Genomic DNA, 26,746 nt, shown 5'->3' with positions numbered 1-26,746 from the left:
GATGTGAAAATGCAATTATTTTAGTTTCAGTTTCATCTGAGGTCCAAAGATAAAAGCTGTTAAATCCTAAATTTCAGAGTGAGAGCCTGGACCATTTATCTTGCAAGGGATGTGGTAAAAACATCTTTGGCTATTTACCATCTTGAGGATTGTTGTGACTAAAGAATTTGACAGATCTTTGTCTCTGTCTCTTGGGAGGAAAACTCTAATCCCTTAGAATTTCCCTAGTGATAGAAGTTCTTTGTTATTCATTGTGGGTCCTAATAGTTTATGCTTTGGACCCTACATAGCTTATGCTAATGAGATGACTCCAAATAGGGATAGGCTAAGCCAGAAAGACCAGTCATGTAATTAGAGGGTTTGAAGCTTTAACCATGTGATATCAAACTGAGCTCCTCTGAAGGAGAGGAAGAAGGAGAGGGCTGGAAATTGAGTTCGATCATGTGGCCAATGATTTAATGAAACATGCCAATGTAATGAAATCCCAATGGAAACCCTGGATACTGAAAGTCAGTGGAGCTTCTTGGTTGGTGAACACATTGATGTGCCCGGAGGGTGATATGCCCTGATTTCCCCATGAGCGGGCAAAGCAGCTCTATGTTCTTTCCCAAACCTTGCCCTCTGTGTATCCTTGATAGTAAAACTGTAATCATAATTGTAGCACTTTCCTGAGTCTCTGTGGGTCATTCCAGCTAATTATTGAACTTGAAGAGATAGTGGGGACACCTGAATTTGTAGCCAGCTGGTCAGAAGTATGGGTGGCCGGGGGATGGGGGCATATCCCCTGGCCACTTGGGGCTGGCATCTGAAGTAAAGGCAGTTTTCTTGAGAACCAGGCCCTTAAACCTGTGGAGTCTGATGCTAATGCCAGGTGGTCAGCATCATAACTGAACTGAATTACGGTACACTCTGTTCAGGTGGACGAAGAATAGGATATAAAAGAGACAAATACTGAAGTAATTGAGGGAGTTTGAAAATTAGAAATTTTCTTTAATGAAAATTATCAGTGTACCATGAGTGCCCTCCTTCTGACTCCTGTGGAGGAAGTGGTGCTATTTCTTCGTCTTAAGACTAGAGCATGAAGACCACACGGAGAGATTAATATATATTTTCAAAATTATTTAGGGAACTGCAAGTGAAAGCTTAATAGAAGAGACAGCAACTTTTAAACCAGTGAAAATAGTAAAAGTGGGCAATACTTGGTGATGGATGAGTAATAGTTATTAATATATGTTATTGGAAGAAAGAAGGGAATTACATGGAACTGAGAGCAAGAGAAGCCGTAAGTTAGTAAAAGAATGAACACTGAGTGAAAACTAGGCAAGATAAAGGTGTGAAAAAGAAGAAATCAGAAGAAAAACTATCATTTCATGGTTAAAGGGAGTTTAGTTGGTAGTACTGGCATGGATAGGCTATTAGATAAAAAAGGCAGACAGATTCAGGTGGAAGTCTTTTAAGTACTCTCTGTGAGGCAAGAAAACAATCAGTGAGATCAAGGCTACATGCTGGAGCACCGAATTGATGAAGTGAGCCGAAGGGTGTACAGCCAAGTCTGAGAGAGGGCGGCGGGTAAATAGATGGTATATTATAAAGGCAGCGTGAAGTCCTCCATAGACTGTGATGAATGACCAGGGTTCTGGGTATGAGTTTCAGCTATTAATCTTATGAGGGCCATGGAATGGTGGTTCAGAGCAAAAGAAATGTCAAAATTAGAGGTGACAATGGGGAGGCAGGTAGAAGGGAAGTCACAGAAAGGGATTCTTAAAAAGGCTACTGAAGATGAACTCAAGGATATTTGCATCTGGACGAGTGTCTATGCAGAGGCTTAGAGAGTCAAGGAGAAGTAAAAAATTAGAATGAAAACTGTGCCAAACATTTTGTGAATGCTCATGAGTCTTCCTGAATTGGAAAGAGTGGTGGGAGCCCTGAAACACAAAAATGACATCCGACAGAAATGTTTAAGTTAACAGCATGCTATCAAAATATTCCATCTCCTTTCACTTGGAAGCATAAATGCTTAGGAGCATACTGGGCAGCGCTGTTGAGAGCTCTGTTCAATGATGGTTAGCTCACAGTCCAGGCAGCCATTCAGAGTTATGAACATATATTAAAAAATTCTGAACAGAATGGTGCGCTACTTCCTATATATCACTACTTCATCAGATCTGATTTCTCTTGTAAATATAAGTAGGGATCATTTGCAAAATAACACAGTAGAATTTCCTGTGCAGACAGATGCTTTTTATATTTATAAAGCTTGAGCTCCTTTTTTTTTCTTCTTAATGCTCTGGGAAACTGGAAACTGATATGATATTTTTCATATCAAGTTTAGTTTAACATATGGCAAAGAGCTCTGTGAGACTATCTCCAAACTTCGCAGTTAACAGTTTCCAGCCTACACAGGAAGCGAAGCTGTGCTTCTGACGCGTTCCCATTATATGGGAAGACCGCAGAGAACAGCCTAAAGTTAAACCACAAAAGTTGTGTTTATACAAAGCGCAGCATTCAATTGAAACCACAGTAGCCCAGAAAGCTTCACTTGATGTTTCAATTCCATTTCTACATTGTTCTAGCAAAATATTTCAAGGTATATCAATAACTTAGTAGCCGTTAAGTCTATTCTTGGCTTTTACTTAAACAAAAAACAAGTTCTATATTTGGATACTGTCTATTCTGAGGGGCCTCAGTTTAGTAATCACCTTGTGTTTGTGAGTCTTCTACTAGATTCTTATGTATAACAAAAACAACAAAAGCAAACACCTCATCCATTCAGAACCCTTGGAGAAGAGAATTAGGATGACCTTTGTGCAAAATAACTTGTAGGTATTACATTCCTCCTGTATTACAGAGTATATGGAAAATAAAGTATTGAGTATAACAATTACCTCAGCATTGCATAGAGTTGTATGTCTTGTCATAAAATTGTTCTATACTACCACATAACTGCTTTTTGAGTTTTTGGGTGCTTTGTAATAGGTGGGGTGTCCTACTCCTTTGTCAGCTTTCATTTCCCACTGCCATTGCTTTAGTGTTCTTTCTCTCATGTTCTAATGTTTGTGTGTAATATGTCCCTTAGGATGAGAAACCAGACTAAGAAGTGTGGCTTAATTCTGTTTAAAAATGAGGCTATTCAAGGCTCTGAGTGTGGGTCAGGGGTATTCTATCAACAAAGCACAATGACAGTAGAATGGAGGACCTTTCTCTTACTATATGTTTATCTTTGGTCAGATTAGGGAATCTCTTTGAACCCCAGTTTCCTCATCTATGACATGCCTCATAGGATTGCTGTTAAGTTCCAATAAGATGATATACACGAAGCCTCACGGAATTGTTGCTAGAATGAAATAAGGTCCCTTCTAAAAAGCATGGCCTAGTACAGAACAGGTTCCTTTTGTCTCTTTCCCTCCTGCTCCAGGGCCCTTCTTGCTTATTGCCTTGTTCTTGCTTCAGTCCATATACTTGTTAAAGGGAAAAAGCAGAATTACAGAAATATAATTATTCGTGTTTCACCTCTTATCCTATGGAATTTTACAAGGTGTTAATATTTTGAAATTTGAAGAAAAAGATACTCAGAAAGTACTGTTGAACTGAATCCCCTAATATGATACCCTTGTCTTAAAATAATTTGTTTAAATGGTAATTCATAATTAAACTGGTTTGATCATTCTCTGCTAATAGGAACTCTTGTGTTAGTACTTTAAAAATCAGTGCTTTACCCCTTCTTGTTAAAAAAGATGTTGGAAACTCATTAAAGAAAAATTATAGGACGAAGTGAGAGAGTAGCAATGACATATATACACTACCAAATGTAAATTGGATGGCTAATGGGAAGCTGCTGCATAGCACGGGGAGATCAGCTCCGTGCTTTGTGACGACCTATCGGGATGGGATAGAGAGGGTGGGAAGGAGGCTTAAGAGGAAGGGGATATGGGTATATATGTATACATATAGCTGATTCACTTTGTGGTACAGCAGAAACTAACACAACATTGTAAAGCAATTATACTCCAATAAAGATATTTTAAAAAAGAAAAATATAAAATACAGAAGAGCAGAAAGAAAAATACCAAAATTTCAACATCCAAAGATACATTTCTTTTCAGTATGTATAGTTTATGTATAGTTTTTTAAAACAAAATTTTGATACTTTTGTACCCTATTTATACATAATATATCTTTTACTTCTTATGTTATTGCCTAATTATTCATACACATAAATTTAAAAATCTGCATAATAACCTAAGTGGACATAATTTATTTATACATTTCCATTCAGTTGGACATCATTTATTTCCATTTTCTTCCCTCATTACAATTAACACTTTTTTCTAAATCTAGGATAGATTCCTAGAAGTGGAATTACAGTGTTAAAGGATATGAAGGTTTTTTTTTTTAAGGCTTGCCAAGTTGGAAAATGGCAATCTCAGAATTCTAATTTTAGTACAGAGGACACCTAGCCAAGCCTCCCTGGCATTTAACTGTCCCGTTTCCTCCAAATGAATGTCTTAGCCTGTTTCACTACGGATAGCAATCTCACCTGGGGTTTGCTCACTTTACTGATGCCAGTACAGTAAGCATTCAGATAGCCTGGTAATATTTTTTGAGCTTTGATTTCTAATGTCTATTAACTATCTGGCTTCTAATAAGAGGTACCTGTGTTGTTGTTATTATTAGCTCATTGGTCTCTTATGTGGCTGTGAGTTCCTGACACACTGAATTTACCAACAAGCCCTACTTAATACAGTGTTCACTGGTTTGGAAGGCAAGATGTGGCCAACCTACTCATCTTGGAGATCAAAAGGCCCAGTTATCTGTGGGACTAATACCTCCCCTGAAAACAGTATCGTATGACCTTCAGAAAGAACCACAGTTCTGCTGAGACCTAAGACCAAAACATCAGGAACAAATATATGCAATGAAAATATGGCTTCTGTGAGGGCCTCCAGCCAAGACAGGAAATTACTAATGCCTGTGATAGGCAGCACCATGGTGTAGGGCCACAGGCAAGGGAGGTCCAACCAAACAGTGAGCTTTAGCCAAAGGCAGCCAAGCAAGAAAGCCAGTGGATTAAATCCTGCAAAGTAAAATCTTGTTAAGAACCTACTCCTTACTACAGGGCATGCTTAGACAATCTAAACCTCAAAAACAATACAATACAATATGCCTTGGAGGTAAGATTGAAAGGATACCAGGCGTCCTGAGGGGAATACCAAATAGGTGAAATTCCAATTTGAATGTAACTGGGAACCTTCGTAAATTTTCCTGGCTGGATCTTTTCCCTTTCCTAAACAGAATTCTCAGGCATTTTGGGGGGTAGTGAGATATGATCTGGCTTTGACTGAGTTCTTCAAGGGCTGAAGTTCCTACAACCAAGAAAGAAATGAGTAGGCAGGGAACTGAGGTTTCACATCAAACCAGAAACAATGCGTACACAAAGATTTATGAAGAAGATGTTTAAGAGGCATCAATTAAAATAGGACATTGTAAACTACCTGCTGTTTCTAAAACATGCCAAGCACACTCCCGGGGCTTTTGTACTTGCTGTTCCCTCCGCCTGGAGATAATATCAGGGAGGTAAGGGTTCAGATCACACAGGTCTTGTAGGTCATGGTAAGGAGTCTGGCATCTACTCTGAAGAGAGAGGTTTGGAGGATGTGAGCAGAGGAATAATGTAATCGGACTTACATTATTTCTCACTCAAATATTTGAAAAACATGTCATAAAACTATAGAAAAGCAAAAAATTAGGACAGTGAACATCTGTATATCCTTCACCTATTCTCCAGTTCCTTACATTTCACTACATTTGCTTTGCATTTTCTATTTCTTTCACTCTTAAACATATCTGTTATTTTGCTAAATCACTTGAAAATAAGTTGCAGACAGCAGGACACTGCCACTAAATCCCTTAGCATGCATCATCTAAGAGCACATACATTTTACTGTAAAATCAAACATCATCACGCCTAGGAAGACATATTTCAGTCTCATCTATTGTGCAGTCCATATTTAAACTCCCCTAATTGTTCCATAATTGTCTGTGGTAAATTATATTTTCCAAAGATGGCCTCCCACAATTTCTCTCTCTTCTAGAACTTTGTCACTCCCCGTAAAGAGATGGAATCTAATTCTCCCTTTGAATGTGGTCAGGCTTTCGTGAAGCAGAAATGTTGCTGTGACTTCTGAATCCCAGGCAGTTCTGCTTCTGCTTTGGTTGCTCTGATGCTTCATGAGCCCTAAAGCCGCATGACTGCCTGAGGCCCTCCTGCTGTGAGGAAGCCCCTTAGAAGCCCTTGGGGAGAGATCACATGAAAAAGCCCCGAGACACTGTGAAGAGATGTCCTGCCAGCTCCTTGCCTGGTTTTCCAGGTCTAGTCACCATCTGACCGCAACCTCATGAGACACTGAAGGTCAGAATCACCACCCAGTCCAGCCCTCGCTGAATTCTGACCTACAGAAATCATGAGTGATAAGAAAATAATTGCTGTTTTCTTTTTAAGCCGCCATTGTGTTTTGGGGTATTTTGTTACCCAGCAGTAATAACTAGAAAAATGATACTTACAGATATATTAAAAAAAAAATTGAGGATCCAACGAAGGCTTAAGAATTATAAATTGTATTAGGTTATTATGGCTTTTAGTTTCTTTTAAACTAGAATAATCCTCCTTCTTTATTTTTTAATTTTTTTGTAAATTTATTTATTTTATTTTTGGGTGCGTTGGGTCTTCGTTGTTGCACACGGGCTTTCTCTAAGTGAGGCAAGCAGGGGCTACTCTTCGTTGCGGTGTGAAGGCTTCTCATTGCAATGACTTCTCTTGTTGTGGAGCACGGGCTCTAGGTGCACAGGCTTCAGTAGTTGTGGCTCGCGGGCTCTAGAGTGCAGGCTCAGTAGTTGTGGTACATGGGCTTAGTTGCTCTGCAGCATGTGGGATCTTCCCGGACCAGAGCTCGAACCCATGTCCCCTGCACTGGCAGGCAGATTCTTAACCACTACACCCACAGGGAATCCCTTCTTTATTTTTTTAAACATGATATATTTTTGTAAAAGTCTAGAACATTTGTTTTATAGAATATACCAATTTTGGGACTTGTGAGATTGTTTCTTCGTGATTAGATTCATGTTTAAAATGTACTGTCAAAAATATAAAAAGGTATTTTTTAAAGTTCTTTCACTTTTTTAAAAAAAAATACCTGTACTCAAAAAACTATAAGATACTGATGAAAGAAATCAAAGACGACACAAATAGATGGAGAGATATACCATGCTCTTGGATTCGAAGAATCAATATTGTGAAAATGACTACACTACCCAAATCAATCTACAGATTCAATGCAATCCCTATCAAATTACCAATGGCATTTTTCATAGAAAAAGAACAAAAAATTTTACAACTTGTATGGAAATACAAAAGACTCCGAATAGCCAAAGCAATCTTGAGAAAGAAAAACAGATCTGGAGAAATCAGGCTCCCTGACTTCAGATACACTACAAAGCTCTCAAGACAGTTATCAAGACAGTATAGTACTGGCACAAAAATAGAAATATAGATCAATGGAGCAGGATACAAAGCCCAGAGATAAACCCACGCACATATGGTCAGCTAATCTATGACAAAGGAGGCAAGAATATACAGTGGAGAAAAGACAGCCTCTTCAATCAGTGGTGCTGGGAAAACTGGACAGCTACACTGTAAAAGAATGAAATTAGAACACTCCCTAACACCATACACAAAAATAAACTCAAAATGGATTAAAGACCTAAATGTAAGGCAGACACTATAAAATTCTTAGAGGAAAACATAAGCAGAACACTCTTTGACATAAATCACAGCAAGATCTTTTTTGACCCACCTCCTAGAGTAATGAAAATAAAAACAAAAATAAACAAGTGGGACCTAATGAAACTTCAAAGTTTTTGCACATTAAAGGAAACCATAAAAAAGACGAAAAGAGAACTCTCAGAGTGGGAGAAAATATTTGCAAACAAAGCAACTGACAAGGGATTAATCTCCAAAATATACAAACAGCTCATGCAGCTCAGTATCAAAAAAAACAAACAACCCAATCAAAAAATGGGTGGGAGACCTAAATAGACATTTCTCCAAAGAGAAGTATCTATATGTGGACACATACAGATGGCCAATAGGCACATGAAAAGATGCTCAACATCACTAATTACTAGAGAAATGCAAATCAAAACTACAATGAGGTATCACCTCACACTGGTCAGAATGGCCATCATCAAAAAATCTACAAACAATAAATGCTGATGAGGGTATGGAGAAAAGGGAACCCTGTTACACTGTTGGTGGGAATGTAAATTGATACAACTACTATGGAGAACAGTATGGAGGTTCCTTAAAAAACTAAAAATAGAACTACCATATGACCCAGCAATCCCACTCTTGGGCATACACCTGGAGAAAACCATAATTCCAAAAGACACATGCACCCCAATAATGGCAGCATTATTTACAGCAGCCAGGAGATGGAAGCGACCTAAATGTCCATCGACAGAGGAATGGATAAAGAAGATGTGGTACATGTATACAATGGAATGTTACTCAGCCATAAAAAGGAATGAAATTGTGTCATTTGCAGAGACATGGATGGACTTAGAGACTGTCATACAGAGTGAAGTAAGTCAGAAAGAGAAAAACAAATATGGTATATTAATGCATATATGTGGAATCTAGAAAAATGGTACAGATGAACCTATTTGCAAAGCAGAAATAGAGACACAGACGTAGAGAACAAACGTACGGACACCAAGCGGTGGAATGGGGGGTGGGATGAATTGGGTGGGAGATTGGGATTAACATATATACACTATTGATACTATATATAAAATAGATAGCTAATGAGAACCTGCTGTATAGCACAGGGAACTCTATTCAGTGCTCTGTGGTGACCTAAATGGGAAGGAAATCTGAAAAAGAGGGGATATATGTATACACATAGCTGATTAACTTTGCTGTACAGCAGAAACTAACACAACATTGTAAAGTAACTATATTCCAATAAAAATTTAAAAAACATTTGTGGCAAAAATTAACATGAAATCTACCCTCAGCAAATTTTTTTTTTTTTTTGCGGTACACAGGCCTCTCACTGCTGTGGCCTCTCCCGTTGCGGAGTACAGGCTCCAGATACGCAGGCTCAGTGGCCATGGCTCACGGGCCCAGCCGCTCCACGGCATGTGGGATCTTCCTAGATCAGGGCACGAACCTGTGTCCCCTGCATCGGCAGGCGGACTCTCAACCACTGCGCCACCAGGGAAGCCCCTCAGCAAAATTTTTAAATGTACAGTAGTACAGTATGCTGTACATGTCTAGAGCTTTTTCATCTTGCATGGCTGGAACTCTGTACCCACTGAATAGCAACTCCCCATTTTCCCCTCCCTCTAGGCCCTGGCAACCATCATTTTACTTTGTTTCTATGAGTGTGACCACTTTAGACACCTCAAACAAGTGGAATCATATAGTATTGTTCTTTTGTGACTGGCCTATTTCACTTAGCATATAATGTCTTCAAGTTTCATTCATGTTGTAGCATATGACAGGATTTCCTTCCTTTTTAAGGCTGAATAATATTCTACTGTACATATGTACCATATTTTCTTTAGTCATTCATCTGTCAATGGACAGCTAAGTTGTTTCTACCTCTTGGCCATTGAGAATAATGCTGCAACAAACATAGGAGGGCAAATATCTCTCTGAGATCCTGTTTTCAATTCTTTCGGACAGATATCCAGAAGTACGGTTGGTGGATCATATGGTAGTCTTATTTTTAATTTTTGAGGAAACTCCATACTGTTTTCCATAGCGGCTGTACCATTTTGCATTCCCTCAGTAGGGGTTGCATATCCACTAGGATGTATGAGAATATCTGTTTTCCCACAGCCTTGTTAACAGAATATTTTACCAATCTTTTGAATTTTTGGCAATATGATGGATAAGAAATGGTATCTCAATATGTTTAACCTTGATTTTTCTTCCTATGAGTGAAACTGACCATCTTTTCATAAATTTAATGACTTTCAAAAGGATCTCCCTGGATGCCATGTTGGGAGAAATGAAAGCACAATAATGCAAACTCTTGAGTCAAGTGATTCTGTGAATAAGTATTTCCAAGGCAAATAGATTTTCCGTCAAAGGAAGTGTTTCCTTCAAACATGCATGGCAAGTTAATGCACTGTCATTTATTGAGAGCCTACTATGCGCTAAAATTTTGCATATATCTTGATTACAAAATAAATAAGACATGATGCTTTCTATCAAGGAATGCACAAACTACTGGATGAGAAAACCGATTATAGTACTGGGGGCAAGTTATGTTATGGTTATGCCTGGGTGCTATGAGAACACAGGAGAAACTGAAGAGTTGGGGGAGGTCTTCTGTAAAAAGATGACGTTTGAGCTCAGATTTGCTGGAAGGCATTCCAGCCTGAGGCAGTAGCACTCTAAGGCACAGAACAAGATAACAGGTCCTGTTTAGGGAACTACAAATTCTTTGGTGTGGGTGGATTGAAAGGTGCATATATGAGATTATTGAAAAAAGAGACCATAAAGGTGGGTAGGAGCCAGACTTAATTTTTTTTTTCCAAGTGAAGGATTTTTTGTTTGTTTGTTTATCCTATAAGTTATGTGAAATATGAAAGGATTAAACAAAAATAATATTCATTTCTTTAACTTAATATCTATTTTCTTAAATTTCTTAAATATATCTATCTCAATGGCTTGAGAGTTTACCATACTCCTATTTTTCTTAACCGTAGAATCAAGACAATCATGCTTTCTTATAATATTCTTAATCTCACAGTGGCAAGTAATTATATAAAACCATAGTTAATCATGAAGAACATTGATAGAAAAATAGGGCTGATACGGAAAGTAGGAAATAAATGAAATAACGTGTTTTGGCTTTACAAGTTTAAAAGTCTAATAAAAAATAAATTAAAAAAACAAAAAAAAATTTAAAAGCCTTATCAGTATATAAGTAACATCAATAAGATTTATTGTTTTAAGATAAAAAATACATAGCTTATTATTCATAGTTCTTTTTTTTTTTTTTTTTTTTTTTTTTTTTTTTTTTTTTTTTCAGAAAGCTTTATTTATTTATTTATTTATTTTTGCGGTACGCGGGCCTCTCACTGTTGAGGCCTCCCCCGTGGCGGAGCACAGGCTCCGGACGCGCAGGCTCAGCAGCCATGGCTCATGGGCCCAGCCGCTCCGCGGCATGTGGGATCCTCCCGGACCGGGGCACGAACCCACGTCCCCTGCATCGGCAGGCGGACTCTCAACCACTGTGCCACCAGGGAAGCCCTCATAGTTCTTTAAAAGTACATTTGACATTTTCCCTTAGCTATAACTGCTTATTATAGCTTTTTCTCAAAAGCACTTATTTTTTGTTTTTTATTCAATATGGAGATGGGTTAGTTTTTCTAAATAATAGTCAGAAATTTTAAACCATTTGCACATTTTCCTGGTACCAGGTAACTGAGTCACATTAACAGGTCATGTGCATCACGTTAAGGCCAATTTACCCAGGAGTGCAGAAGCAGCATGTTGTAGTGGTAGAAGCACCAAACTCAGAGTCAGGAAGGCTGGGTTCTCAACAGAAAAATACAGGAGTGACCAGTCAGTCATTTAAAAAACATTTAGTGACCATTTATTAGATTTAGAACATTGATCTAGACACCATGGGAAGCACAAAAATGAAACACACAGAGATAATTCTGCAAGAATGCCCCCTCATATAGGAGAAATGATGTATATGTACGCAAATAACCATGCAGTGAGGTAGGTGTTAGGTGATATACGAGACAGATAGGGAACTGGAACTGAGTAAATACTAATTCTACCCCTGATATATCACTAAATAAATACTTGCTTTTACGTCCTTCACTGTTAGTGTTAGATAATTCTTTATTATTGTTGTTTTTAATGTAGCATTTTGTGTGTGTGTGTGTGTGTGTGTGTGTGTGTGCGCTGGTTTTAAGAGTAATAGACATTCAATGTAGACATATTATAAAAATCAGACAAACGTGACAAAGAAAATCATCTTTAATCCTGTTATCTAGGGCAACCATTGCTAACATTCAGCTGAATTCCTTCTAGTTTATTTCCATGCTTGCATCTAATTTTCTAATAACATACTTTTTCACTGAATATATCATGACTGTTTCCCATGTCATCAAAAATTATTATACAATGTGTTTTTTAGTGGCTGAATGTATTCCACTATGGGGGGAACATAATTTGCTCTTTTAATATTCCCACCCCTGTTGTTGGACATTTAACTTCATTCATCTACTTATGAAATATTTTGTTAGCACCTGCGACATGCCAGGAACTCTTCTTAGTTTGAAGATATAGAGTAAATAAAACACAAGACGTACATGCTGTCTTGGAACTTGCATTCTAGAAGCAAGATAGACAGTAAAATGATGAATGAAATTAATTGGTCCTATATCTAACAGAACTACTCACTTAGACTTTATAAGCTTCAAAATTAATCTTTAGGCCTTCTCCAAAAAGGTTTAGCTTACTCCCAAATCTCTGGAATTGGCTGAGACATACTGACTAGTCCCACAGGATTCAGATTCAGGCTAGACAGCAGTCATAGTACCTGCCTCTTCCAAGCTTTTGCTGAAAGGATAGCCTTAGGCAGCCCATTGCCCAGTCATAGTGTAGAATGGAGATTGGAGGTAGTTGTGGGGTGCCCATAGCCAGGAGCACTCAGTTCACAGCAGGCCAGGACTGATATTGGCTGACTCAAAAAAGTAAGCTGGGACAAATAGATTCCCTTGCTTGGGAATTTGATCTGCGACACCACAAGAGGATGAGATAATTAGCAAGTTAGAATTGAAGCTGAATGTTATATGGAAAACATTTGATGCAGTCACATTGGGTCATGTGTAAAATTAATTAATGAGGGCACAGAAGCCATAAAGCAAGCAGCACTTTTGAGGCAGACATGTAATATATAGTCAGAAGTAGAAAAACGAGACACTCAGACACATGAAAAGCACCTGTTGTGTTGTATTAAAGCACTAAGGCAAGATCAAGATCAGTAATTCTCATTTTTATGGACCCTGAAACTGCCTTGGACTCAGCATTCTGGAGTCCCACACTTCCATTATTTGAGGTAACTTGAGTGGGTCTCTAGTTCTTACAGCCAGAGGAACTCAATGAAAACAAATCTTTATACAGAAGAGACAACTACATATGTGAAGAGCAGTACACAACGGTACATAATTCAGCCCCATCTAACTCATGATACAGGTTTTACTTATGCTTTTGATTCAAGAATTATCTTACCAGGACCCAGATGTCCTTTCCTTTCAGATTTATTGTGTTTGTTTTTGGTATCAGGCCATTAGAAAAGTCAGTTTCTCTTCCTTAATATGTGTTAAATAAAAACTAGGTATAAGGCATCATGTTTAGGCACTGGGATGATTTTGGAGATGAAAGACACATTTTCTGCCACAAGAAGCAAAGAGCCTAACCGCAAACCCACAGTCACGATGCAAGATAGTAGGTACTTAGGAAGAGTCGGCAGAGGATGCTATGGGAACACAAGAAGGTACTTCTAAACCAGAGCAGAGAATGTTTCCTGAGGAAAGTGACCCTTAAGCTATCCTTAAAGGATAAACAGGAGTTACCTCTATTTTAAACTCCAGTTCAAGCTAGAGTTCTCTGGTCATTAAGAAAAAACATTCATTCTCATTTGTTTTTAAAAAAATCTTACTGCTGACTTGGACTCATTTTCAATTCTGATACCTTGACCATAGGTCCACAATTCCTATAGCAGTTTTTGGTAATCTTCGATTACCAAAATTATTTCTCCATTTTCTTTCTCTGCAGCATTTCCCAAATTTGCCTGATCATAAGAATCACCTAAAGCTCATGATAAGTATGCAGGTCCCCAAACTGTCCCCTGCAGGTTCTGATGCATTAAGTCTGGACTTTTTAAAATCAATTGTCCCAGGTAATACTCATTATTAGACATGTTCAGGAATTATTTTTCTACTATCCAAAGTTGTTGTTATTATTAGCATTTATTTTTCAATAAAGAGTTTTCTGTTATCACAATGTTTTCCAGGATTAGTAACTAAGAAAAGAAAGAAACATAAAATTTCCCATTAGGAAAAAAAGCTGTTTTCTTTTAGATGAATTCTATGGATAAGCACACATAAGCCATATACATGTAAATTATAGTTTTAAAAAAAATTTCAGTGTGGGTTAATTTCTATTTATACACGGTATCTTGTATGAATTCTGTTGTTTTACTTTCATTGTAATTCACTCATGTGTTACCCAGTTCGAAATAGTCATTCTACTCACCATGTGTAATTGTAATTAGAGAAATACAATTTAGATTTAGCTTTCAGGGATTTGGGTAGGAGGGTATGGAGGGTATGGTGGATAGATGCTATATCAAATTGAGAAACAATAGAGACAAAAAGCGTTTAATGAAACATGGGCATAACGGGATTAGCTACTGTTTGTATGGGATGTTTAACAGTTTGATGAAGGAAGTATAATATTGCTATGCTGTCAGGGATTTGCTCCACTTGAATTCCAAACAAGTGTGGTAAGAGCATGAATCTTGTGGCAATCCACAACTGTTCTGGATTAATAAGTAAAGTAAGCACTGACTTTATTATCAAGCATGTTGGAGGGAGACACAGATATCGGCTGTTAGGGACTCAATACCTAGAGTCTGTTTATTGAACAAGAGCGTAAGCAAAGACTCAGACATTTTGTAATTAGAAATAAGAACACTGGAGAAGGAAGGGGACATCCTTTTTCAGAGCAACAGAATATAATATGGCTCCCAAAAGAGGAACAATCATGTCTAATTCAGAACTATTCCATTTGTCACACTACTTAAGTATTATCACATTTACCTAAGACAGGTAGAACTGGAAACTCACTTTAAAATGGACAATATACTCTTTAGTAGTGGTTTGGTTTTTTTTTTGTATAAGTATATATGTCATAAATTTATAGGGTTCTGTTTATTGAGGGCAGGTGCAGTCACTGTGAATTAATATTTTTTTGTCATCTTCATAAGTTTTAGTTCTTAGTACCCACCTATGTATTATTTTATGTAGGTATGTAAAGTAAGTAGACTCTTTCTCACTATTTTTTAAAGTATATACAAGGGTACTTGGAGCATTATGAATTGATCAAGAATATTGTTTGTGGGTGTATTACATGTTTGTGTAGAAATTTTGTGCTTGTGTGTCTATAGCTAACAGTGACTCTGGGGCAGTTCTAGTGGCTCTCTCCCCTGGTAGGTCCATAAGGTAATTCATTACCTTCCTGAATTAATCAACAAACACTTCAGGGCCTGTTACTTAGCCCGATGGGCTCCAACACCTGATTCAGTACACTGACAGACAGTGTCCATTTCTGGGGGGCAGAATCAAATTAGCAAAGACAATTGAAACTGATAAATAGAAACAGAATTTCTTCCATTAGTTTAAAATGGAGAATTATACATTATAGAGGAACTGAAATATTAAAATATATACAATTGGAGGGTCCTCTCCTGGTTATCAGGTTAAGTGGGAAGTATTCACCAACTGAAAGATTTATAAAATTGTGCTACAAATTACTGTTCTAGTGAGTACAAGTTCTTATGATGGACATATTCTTTTCCTATAGTAGGATTTATATAGAAAAGCAAACTATATTCAGGAAGTTGCTGGTTGAGTTTAGAATCAGAAAGGGAATTAGAAGAATTGAATTCTTAGTGGTCCCAGGCTCAGACAGCCTGATGGGCCCACCTCTCAAGTGCACCTGAACCTCAGCGTCTAATAAAGTCTCTGCATCCAACCCACATCCGAGGTGTGTGGCCTGTGACACTGGAAATACTCATTTGGAAAAGGCCAAGGTTTTCTCTCCCTTATGCAGTGCTAACATTGTCTTTGAAGCTCTTCGTATTAAATTTCCAAGGTTGACACTTTTTTCTTTAGCAGTGAAAAATACTTTGGTAACAGTAGAACATTTTAGGCCAGAGAGTTACTCTGTTTAAGGAACATACTTATCTTTGCTGTGATTTATTCTAGTTTAACTCTGAGAGGTACTTCACTGTAACCACCTCTCACCACAATACTGGTAAAAGTTATTGGAATACCTTGATATTATGTTGACATATAGGAAGAAAATTTAGAAGCGCATTAAATAAAATCCTGCTTATATTTTCATTTTCAACTCATTCAAATATATTTGAATATATTTAAAAGCCATATGTATATTTCTAATGCACATCTACCTTTTTGAAGTAAACAGCAAACTCATTCAGCATTCTCAGAAAATGATACTTCTGATCGAGGCCTGGAGTATTACTAAAGCTCACAATGGCTATCTTTCAAATCCACTATAATTAAAATTCTTCTTTCTTACAGCTAATATCTACTTTGATTCCATCAAGCGTTTCTCATTCTCATTCTGGCCTAAAAAGAGTGTCATCTGCCAAATTACTAGTATGCCTAACTGCACCTGGACCTTTCTTAATTTTAATACAAACTTTATCTAAACATTTAATTTTGGGATGGAGAATTCATAGGAAACAGACCACTACGCCTCACTCTGTTCTGCAAAGCAAACATCACTAGCTAATGATAGAAATCTTTCCTTGGGTAAGACTTGGGCTGAGTCTAGAAGTGGGCTTCTTAACCACAAATCTCTAGGGAACGACAGTTGTTTCCAAAAATCATAGTTCACATGCCAGATGAAGTTAATTTGGATTCCTTGCATGTCTTATGGTGTCTAACAAGACCTGTCATTTATTTTGAATACCAGCATTTATCTGAAAGTAACTGTCTACTGAAAGTTTTCTGAATCAGAAAAGAACAAGTTCGTGAAGTTTTTTCTCCCCTTTATTCCCTGTGGATCTCCTCAGCAAGACAAACAAAATTGCCAAATGTTATTGATAAAGGCCTGAAAAGTAGCAAGGTTTACTAAATGTTTAAAGAGTTTGTTCAGTTAGTTTAGTCCAAATCAGTATCCAAGAATAACATAAGCTTTACCACCAGATCTTTTTTCAATTAAGAAAATACTTTGGTGTTTAATTAGTAAAAAATATAATATTTATTGTAAATCTACTGAACATGAATGACCTTATTTTGAATTTCTTCCATGGTAAATAAAACTAATTTGGTTTAGAAAGTTTTGAAATTACAATACCACCAGGAATTTCTTAAGTGCCAAAGCAACTATTGGTTAAAAAAATCAAATAGATGATTACTTGTTCACAGTTGCTCTATGATGAAAGGAAATATAAAACATCAGAATTTTATAGATTATAGATTAAAGAATCTTAAAATTATTGATGAAAATGTTACCATATTAAGAATATTTTAACTGAATTTTCAGTTCATCATTAGGCATTAGTTTAATTCTTTTGCCTGTGTATTAGTGGCTGAATTGATAAAAAAAGAGAACAAAACCATATGAGATGATTCCAAAGATACTTCCATTTGTTAAGAATAGAAAAGTTAGAAGAACCAGATTATTTCTGATATATAACTCAGAATTATTTATATTTTTGGGGGGTATGAAGAAGTTTATTAACTTCAAACTATGGTGAGTTTTGGAGAGACATCTTGATTTTGCCCAAAGATGAGTTACTCTTACTTCTATCTCATTTTCTAGGAGCTGAGAAATAGATAGCTATTGAATACCAGTAGATAATGAAAAATATCTGAAACTTTACTTGCAAGACCTGTAAAATTAATGTCAAGAGAGGGGTCTTTCAAATTTTATTCTCTTTATCCCTCTCTTATCTAACTTTTATGCTGATAGAATTTTTTTCACATTTGGAAAATTACATTTTTTTCCATCTTGAATATTGCTAACATCAGGGACAAATTTCCTATAAATAAATACAGCTTTACTTTTTATGTCAGTGACCTTCAGAAGGGAAATAAAAATCCCTTCTTTTCCTTATACACCTTACTTCAGTTAGTTCGTTTTCTATGCAACTTTGTAACACTGGCCTCAAGCAGAAATACGTACAAATGGTTCATTTGGGAGCTGGCACCCTAGTATTAAGAAGTAAAGGAGGAAGAACAGTAGCCCAATAAAACAGGCTGCTCTGCCCTGGCCTGAGATGCAGCAAGATAAGATCTAATGTGAATGTTCCAACAGTGACCCTATTTGCTTATCTAATTCCTCTCCCATTTTGCTTCTACTTTTATTTTAAATAAGAAAAAAATAGAATAGTCACCTAAATGGAAAACTGGTCCCATTGGGAATTGGAGAGTTTTATAGGTGAAAAATCTTACTCTGCATAAAAGCAAGAATCTCTAAATTTTGATCACTTTCCAACGCAGAGGAGGGTTTGCTAGAGCACTTCCTTGACTCTTCCGTAAGTTCCTCATGCCATTACTACTTGTAGAATTAGTTTGCCCCCATTACTAGATGTGCTTCCATTTAGTTTTTTTTTTTTTTTCCCATTTAGTTTTTAACTACCATTTTAGAACTGAAACTTCATCTTGATTGGCTGATAACTACCAAAACCCTGGCCTCTTTGTCATTTGCCCTGTCATTTTTCATTATTTATTTGGAGAATAACTCAAAGTACTTACTGGGTTGAGGACCACAGTGAAGAAAAGTTCACCTCCTTGGATACTCTTGTCCAGCTCTTTAGGACCTCCTGGATATTCTTTATAGAAAATTGTGTGAGTGAAAAGCCCACAGGTTTGTCTTGGAAGAACCTGAAGGAAGAATGAACAGGTAAGGAAAAATTTCCTTTCAACCAATTAATATGTTGAAACTTAGCTTTTTCCCTCATGGAAAATAATGTACAAGATGGTGTCATTATTCAACTCTTAACTAACACCCCCAAAGTTCTTCACAATGTGGGAAAGTGGGGATGACATCACTACAGCAGGAATACTGAAGAGAGTGGAAGAAATATGTTAAAACTAAGATAGACTTTGAATTATTTTAGCCACTTATCTATTTTAAATCTCCAAGTCATTACTTCTGTTATGAAGCCTAGTATGTTCCAGCATCTTAAGAAATAAAACAAACAAACAAAAAGTAAAAATTAGACTTTAAAAATACTGGACTTGCCTGTGCTACATTGTAATTCTAGTAGGCAAAAGTTTTAAGGATAATACTTCTATCAAATTCTACACATGCATTAGAAAATGAAGTCAATTATTAACTTAATGTGATTCTTGGGAAATGACATGTAAAATTAGAACAAATATTTGAGACACAAATCATAGTTCCTGTTCTACTCTGAAAGGACTACTGTAGGTTGTAGTAATTGCCCTGAATTCTAAGTCTGAAGCCTGCCAGTTCCAAAAGTAAGAAAGAGATGATGCATTTGGTTAGTAATTTTTATAAAGTTTCAGAAACAAAATGATAAAAAAGTCACTCAGTAAAAAGTCTTCTTTTCATCCTTTGTATATAAAAGCCATTATTTACTTCAGTTATACATATTTGTGATAAGGATTTTTTTTCAAATTCTTTTTGAAATATCAGTACAATTATAAAAGAAGGGGTGAAAAAAAGCTGTGCAAGATGGCACAAACTTTAGCTACATTTTATATAATGACTTCTTTATGACCTGCATTTGTCATTACACCCTTGAAGTAGCAGAAAATGAATTAGTATACTTTGGAGGGATCCAAGTTTTATAGAATCTTACACAGGCAGGTTTTCTGTTTATTGTCCTAAGCAAACGGATCGTCATTTTTTTTTTGTCTTGATTCTTAAAGCACAATTGATTCAGTAAGTGCTTTCAAAATATTACCTGTACAGGAATCCCCATGCTTTGCAACATCCTAGAAATATACTGAGTATGTATTTAATACATTTCAATCTAGTCCTTGGAAAGTTTTCTTAGAAAACATAATTCCAAGCTCAATCAATAAACTACATATTCAGTGTAAATCAAAACTGTATCTATCCTATTTATTTTGGCAAACTGGTGAAAGTTATATCCTTAGAAGCTATTTTATCTTGATGAAATCATTCCAAGAACTTCAGTTTAATTGCAGAGTATTAGCTCTGATGATGTTTATGTTTAAAAGCATTATGCATTCTCATAATGTTATGCACAAAGTCAACAACAAAAAAGAACTAAGTGCAGAGGTATCCTAACTGAAGCAAATATATCCCCTAACAATTCACAAACATGTAATTTCCTGGAAATTAAATTTTACATAGCAGTTATTTATTTAACAAATATTTATTCAAGATTCTTTGCAAGTCCAGGTGGGAGAACACAAAGATATATAGCCTTTATATTCTTGAAGGATTTAAGGTATATTGGGATAAAGAGAAGTACCCCAAAGCTAAATAATGAAATGCCTACATGTAATTAAACGCCAGGTTAGTTTTACATTTTAACATGCATGATTCTGAATCGCTTTTAGGATTCAGTTTGAATATCTTGCTTGAAAAACTATGGCAACATACAGAGCCAACTTTGGGATTTGATTGCCTAGCTGATTCTATGCAAAAGGGAGAGAGAAGTGAAAAGAAATTTGAATTTCATTTATTTCTCAAATTATTTGAGTTTGAACAGAGGGAAGAGGAAGTGTCAGGCTTTACCCTGCAACTCTGGGGAGGATCACACTTGCTGAGAGGATGAGAGTCACCATGAGCCCTAGGATGGTCAGTGGACCACCAAAGGAGGCTGAGGAGATCATCAGAGTGTAAGAGGGTCATATCGCATTGCCTTGCTCCCTAAATCCAATGCCACAGGACACTGAACATGTTCCTTGAAATGGCTCTCTTGTGTTAGAGAAGGAATAAGAGAGGTTTTAGGCATTCTGCTGTGAACTGCTCTCTAGAACTGTTTCTGGGAGTGTAATGCTATCAAATTCAAACTTTGAGATGTTGATGAGCCCCTGGAAACCTTATAGCTCCTGACAATAACTAGGAGATGGTTATGAAAGCCATAGTCATAGGAATCTCGGCCAGTGGACCTAAAGCCAATATCCTGTACATAAGGCTTGAATCTAGCTTTTATGTTCCTAATGGAGTTATGCAAGAGGATGTGTTATAGGAATTCAGAGGAGAATAAGATCAGTGTAGGCCTGACCTAGGTATTGAGCTGCTATATATATACCAAGGTGCTTTACATTAAATTATATAAGATATGGAACTTGATACTGAGGAATAAAGGGAATAGGAATAGGTAGAGAGTGATCAGAAAGTGGTCTTTCAAGGTGGAAAGAATGACAAAGGCATAGACACAGTGATATTGCTGCAGACCTTTTTGTCTGGAGTGAGTCTGTGTTAGCTACGGGACAACAAGAGATGGAAAGGTAGACAGTTTAAATTGTTTTCAGGTCCCTGAAGAGCAAGTTAAGGCGTATGGAAACAACTGGAAAGAATCAGGTTAGGAAGGCAAGATGAGGCAGCATTTTAGGGTTAAAAGGTTGGCACTTTCCATGGTATGGACTGAAGTGAGTGGTGGATAGAAGCTGTAAATAAACGAAGTAGAAACCAGCACCATGGTTTACAAATGAAAGTCAAGGTAGTGAATTAGGCTGTGGGAAAGGAAGTGAAATTTAAAAATATTATGAAGGAATTATTGACGGAATGTAGAGACTGATTGGAAATGGGGGGTCAGTGTGATGTTCAAATTGCAGAACTGAATTAGAGACAGCAGGACCAATAGCTAGTTTGAAGGGAAGATAATAAGTTTCATTTAAGGCCTTGTAAGTCTGATTTGTGAGTAGATCATCAAAACCCAGTTTCCCTCACTCATACAACAGGGTATGGGTGTGATCTAAGGAATGTTTGTTCCTCAGTTCCCTGCTCTTTTTTCTTTGCAGTCTCTCCCTAGGAGGGCATATTGGCTATTCTGGTCTCCACTTACAACTCTATTAGTATGACTTCAAGCCCTGTCCTCTCTAACTACACATCAACTTGGAACATTTCCCACTAGGAAATTCTCATACAAGGGTCCACAAAGCAAACAGAGTTTCCACGGATTGCTGCATAAGTGGAACCTCAGGGACAGTTCCCTCAAAACAGGAAATCTGTTAGAGCCTCTAATACCTGCCAGATTCATGCATTTATAATACAGGTAAAATATGTTTTCAGGAGAAACAAAGATGAACATATGTCATGGGACATATCCAAGCAAGTTTTCTGGTACTACAGAGAGGAACAGAAACAAAAGAGAACACCATTGAATAAAGTCCTTGGAGACTTAAGTTTATTATTCTAAGACTGCATATGATTTAAACATGACAGGAGAGTACTGGCATACTTTTAAATTATAATAGAAGCCAAGTCAAAAGACTGGCAGCTGGAGGCACAGTGAGTTCATTTTCAGTAAGGAGGAATGGAGGTGGGATAAAATGTGGCCATTATGTCCCCATATAGCATTTACAACAGTTTTTATTGAGGGAAAAGTTAAGGTGGAAGTTGATCCAAGTTCATTATCCTATCTGTAGTAATACAAATGTCATTATCCAATCTGTAATTTTTGCCAACATAGGAAAACTGTCTGAAAAGAAGTCAGTTACACCTAATTCTAGAAGGTAGACATCTGCTCAAACACAGTTTGACAGTGTTATGGTACCTGACCACATAGTGTTCTGCGTGGTGTTCCTTCCCAGTGTGTGTCTAAATCAGGAGGCCTACTCCTAACTTCACCAGTGCTCTTTAGATTTTCTGATTTCGGAAAAAATTAGGATTTAATTACTTACTTTGAGAGGTCTCACAAAGTATTAGGTAATAATATATCTTGACCGTATACATTTGTCACCAGTGTAAAAACACAAAACAAAATAGAGAAGCTTTGGAGAGAATTCGACAATGGATAGAAATGACTTCATTAATATCATCTCTCATTTGTACTCTATATTACGATCTGTTAATGATTATGCAGGACATGTGGCTTTTTGTTGTAAATAGTTTTTTTTTAGTCTGATATGATAAAGCGGACACAGCCTGGCAAGAGTGACATGGTTTTTATATATAGAGAGATGGTGTCAGTTTTACATGCTAAATAACTTTTTGAAGCAATGATGGCTTCTGTAAATTATCTGCAAGTTAGATGTAATGTTTCCTTAGTATTTTAATGTCAGTGCCTGCTTAATAGCAACAGTGTCAGTAAGAAACATTTTAAAGTTTTATTTGAAGAATTGAAAAGAAGTGACTTTGATGAAAACGTCCTTTGCTTGGGTATGAAAAATATGTTTCCTGCTGCGTGGACCTTTTCCTTCTGTTACGCTTTTAATATTTAGTTCTTCTCTTTTGTTCTTTCTTCAAATGAGGAATTAAGTCTGGCAGAATGAGGTCCACCCTACGCATACCAGAGGAAGCTCACCATGATGTTTTTGTGGATGAAGCCCTTCCGGTGTCTAGCTGGTTTCAGGTGTGGGTATTCTTCAGTGCTGGTGATTCTAATATTCCAAACCTTCTTCCAGGCCTCGTACAGCTGAACGTGTACAGGGTAGACGCCCGAATGGTGAGGGGCCACCGCGTAGCCCATGTCAGTAGGAATGCCATGCTCCTAAGGCCAAGCAAATGTTAGTTAGCATGTGGGAAGATTTATCTGGATCCTATTTTTATCCCAGGATTTTCAAATGTACTATAAATACGTTTGTTCCACTCCATCATTACTTAATTGTATGGCAAAATTTAAAGTGATAAACATTAAGACTTCCAGACTTCATGAGGCCTGATAGCCACTCCACCAGTTTTGATGATGATACATGTGTGTTTAAGAGGTGATGGGACAGGACTAGCGCTTTTAATGAATAATGTGAAAGAGCCTGCATTCAGTGCCTCCTGTCACAGTCACCTGTGACTCACCTATCTTCACGATCTCAGTAAGTTAAACGACAAACACTCGCGACAGACAACACTCAGCACTCCCCACAAAATAAAACCAGCATTTCTTAAGGGGCAGAACACATTCTGCGTTCACTAGACTTGCTAACAGGATTTTATTTTGTCTATAGCCCAGTTTCTACCAAGTTTGCCACGTTTCTGTTGTTCCCTCAGCAAGAGGGTCCGGTAATAGACAACGTTCCCTGCCTCGTTTAGAAGCACACACTTTTGATTAGAAAATGTGGTAAAATTTTATAGAACAATTTTCTTTGAAGCCAAAGCCCTGGTTATAGTGAAAGGAGAAGGTACTGAATGAGCCAAACAATCTGGAAATTTAGTTGATTTGAAATCCAGCTTTAGTATATAAAATGAGTCCAGTTTTAAAAAGTCATTTCAAAATTACTCTCCCTGTCTCTCTCTCACTGCTTCCTCTGTTCACTTGGTCCTGACCAAGTCTGGAAATTCTGAAAATAAATCTACGTGACAACTAGACTGTTTTGGAGGGGACTTGGGAAAGCTTTGTGTAATTGTGATTATTCTTCTTCATTGGAGATGGTCCATTATCCCTGATAAAGTCTCTTTAGCATAAAAGATGAGATGTCTTTTATTAAAAGAACACTCATGGTGTCAGTAGTAGACATGTATTTTTTCTCCTGAATAATATTTTACTTTTCTATCTGTATTTTTCAACTGCTGTGTATTCTTCAAAAGTTCTACCCAAATAGACTTCCTCTGACTTGGTCATCGCTTGTCTTCATGCCAAAGTGCAATTTCACATACAAAGAACCATAGTATGAAGCTGCTAAACGCACTGAATTGTAGAAATATGCATATGGGAGAAGTGGAAAAGGCATGGCTAGCTTTGTTTTTCAACCTGAATAACAGGAGGTGAAGGAAGTGTATGAGCACTTGAACGCAGAAGGAACAAGGGTTGCCAATCATTTGTCATTACCTAAGTATCTGTCAGACTCCTTCAATACGGCATAAAAGGCTCACAACCAACCTAACATAGCCGATCTCCTGTCAGCATTCATCCTCCCCACCCCAGTTTCTGATGATTTCTTTCATGTCTTTGCTGTACACTGTACATATTGTCCACCCAACTGGAATGCCCCTTTCCTCTTATCTTGTAAACTGTTCATCATTCAAAACTCATCTCAGACAGTTGTAGTTGAGGATGCTGGAAAGGGGAGATGCCACACTGTTGCTATGAGGAAGAGAATAGGTGGAGTAGATTATGCTTGTGTTCCTCAAGGGTGAGAGGGAAGTTTCATGTTCTTCATTTTATTTTCATCTTTGTTAGAAATTACCATAACTAGGCAATTATTGTTATCATTTAGAATTTCACTACAAAGTGAATTGAAATATCTCATTGCTTTCTTTCCCCCCTGTTTTTAAAAACTAAGGCAATTTTTTTCAGCTAAAAATTACTTACCAGCACATACTTTGTGTTAGAAAAGGTCAGTGAAGTATTCATCTAAAGTGGTTTAAGAATAGGGGTGCAGTGATAATGGAACAGTTGAAAGAAAATGAATTTCAATCACAGAAATTTGAAGAAAAATTGTGAAGAATTATGGGTTATCAGTTTTTAAAAGGGTATAGGAAGAAGCAAGAATGAAATTCACAATGACAGGAACTATATTATAAAATTCAAATACCTCCAAATTTGTGAGAAATTATGCTGACAGAAAGCTCAAGGTAGTTTTAAATACCTGTAAGTGGTCAGCTATCTCTTCAGAACACTATGTAAGAAAAGGACGGTCCAGCACAGCAGAGACATTTCCCTTATTTTGGAATATTCCCAAATATTTGCAAACCATCATATACACAATTTGTGTTTTTCTTTTTAGCTTTTGACACTAAAGAAATACTGAGGTTTTTCAGTCTCATCTTTTATTTGCGTGCTGGTGCATTGTGGTACAGTGGCGGAAAACTTCCCTCCTGGAGTCAAACACGACTGGCCGTTTCACTCTTGCATTTACAACCTGTGTGGCCTTTGGAGAATGATTTATGACCCCTAAGCCTCATAAGAGGTTAAGAGGAAATTAAATAATGTAATACACGGAAAGCATTTAGTGCAGTTCCTGAAACATGATACACATTCAATGAATGTTGTTTATTATTGTCGTCATTACTGGCCTGCCTCCATTTTTTTTTTTTTTTTTTTTTTTTTGCCGTACGCGGGCCTCTCACTGTTGTGGCCTCTCCCGTTGCGGAGCACAGGCTCTGGACGCGCAGGCTCAGCGGCCATGGCTCACGGGCCCAGCCGCTACGCGGCATGTGGGATCTTCCCGGACCGGGGCACAAACCCGTGTCCCCTGCATCGGCAGGCGGACTCTCAACCACTGCGCCACCAGGGAAGCCCCCTGCCTCCATTTTAAAATAAGCTATCGTCCTACTTAGCTCAACTCTAATGTGGAAATTATGAAAATACTGGGCCACCCTTTTTTTCAGTAAAAGAAAAGGGTAGATTTGGGGATTCTCCCTTGTGAGGCTTCTGTGACTTCTATCCCACTATCCCTTCTTGGGCCTGCTTTCCTCCTGATCTAAATACCCGCAATCATGTGCCTCCAGCTTGTGAATCACTGAACATTAGCTAGTAGGTGGTCTCTTTTAAATGAGGTGAAGGCAACATAAATCGGCCCCCAAATTTTCATTCAATACCAGGGAGAACACCTGAAATCTTACTGGGTAGAAAAGTTGGGACTAATATTGCAGGTCTGTATGTTCTGGGATGCAGACTATTATGTTTCAGAAGATTTAGTCCCAATGCTAACTTCTTTTTTTAAAATTTTAAAATTATTTTAAAATTTATTCATTTAGTTTTGGCTGCATTGGGTCTTTGTTGCTGTGCGTGGGCTTTCTCTAGCTGCGGTGAGTGGGGGCTACTCTTCGTTGTGGCGTGCGGGCTTCTCATTG

General features: G+C 37.3%; 1 protein-coding gene across 2 annotated transcripts in view; it reads right to left on the bottom strand.

The window, feature by feature from the left end:
• LOC136123105 (bifunctional heparan sulfate N-deacetylase/N-sulfotransferase 3) overlaps nucleotides 1-26,746 on the bottom strand; it is a 137,249-nt gene that overhangs the window by 45,554 nt on the left and 64,949 nt on the right. For both annotated transcript variants that reach the window (XM_065877181.1, XM_065877182.1), the window contains exons 4-5: nucleotides 23,322-23,507; nucleotides 18,604-18,732 (exon numbers count right to left, since the gene is read on the bottom strand). In XM_065877181.1, the coding sequence (XP_065733253.1) occupies nucleotides 18,604-18,732; nucleotides 23,322-23,507 (315 nt within the window). The remainder of the gene's footprint in view (nucleotides 1-18,603; nucleotides 18,733-23,321; nucleotides 23,508-26,746) is intronic.

This window comes from Phocoena phocoena, chromosome 5 (assembly GCF_963924675.1).
Source record: "Phocoena phocoena chromosome 5, mPhoPho1.1, whole genome shotgun sequence".
Lineage (NCBI taxonomy): Eukaryota > Metazoa > Chordata > Mammalia > Artiodactyla > Phocoenidae > Phocoena > Phocoena phocoena.
This window is presented reverse-complemented; position numbering and strand designations above follow the sequence as displayed.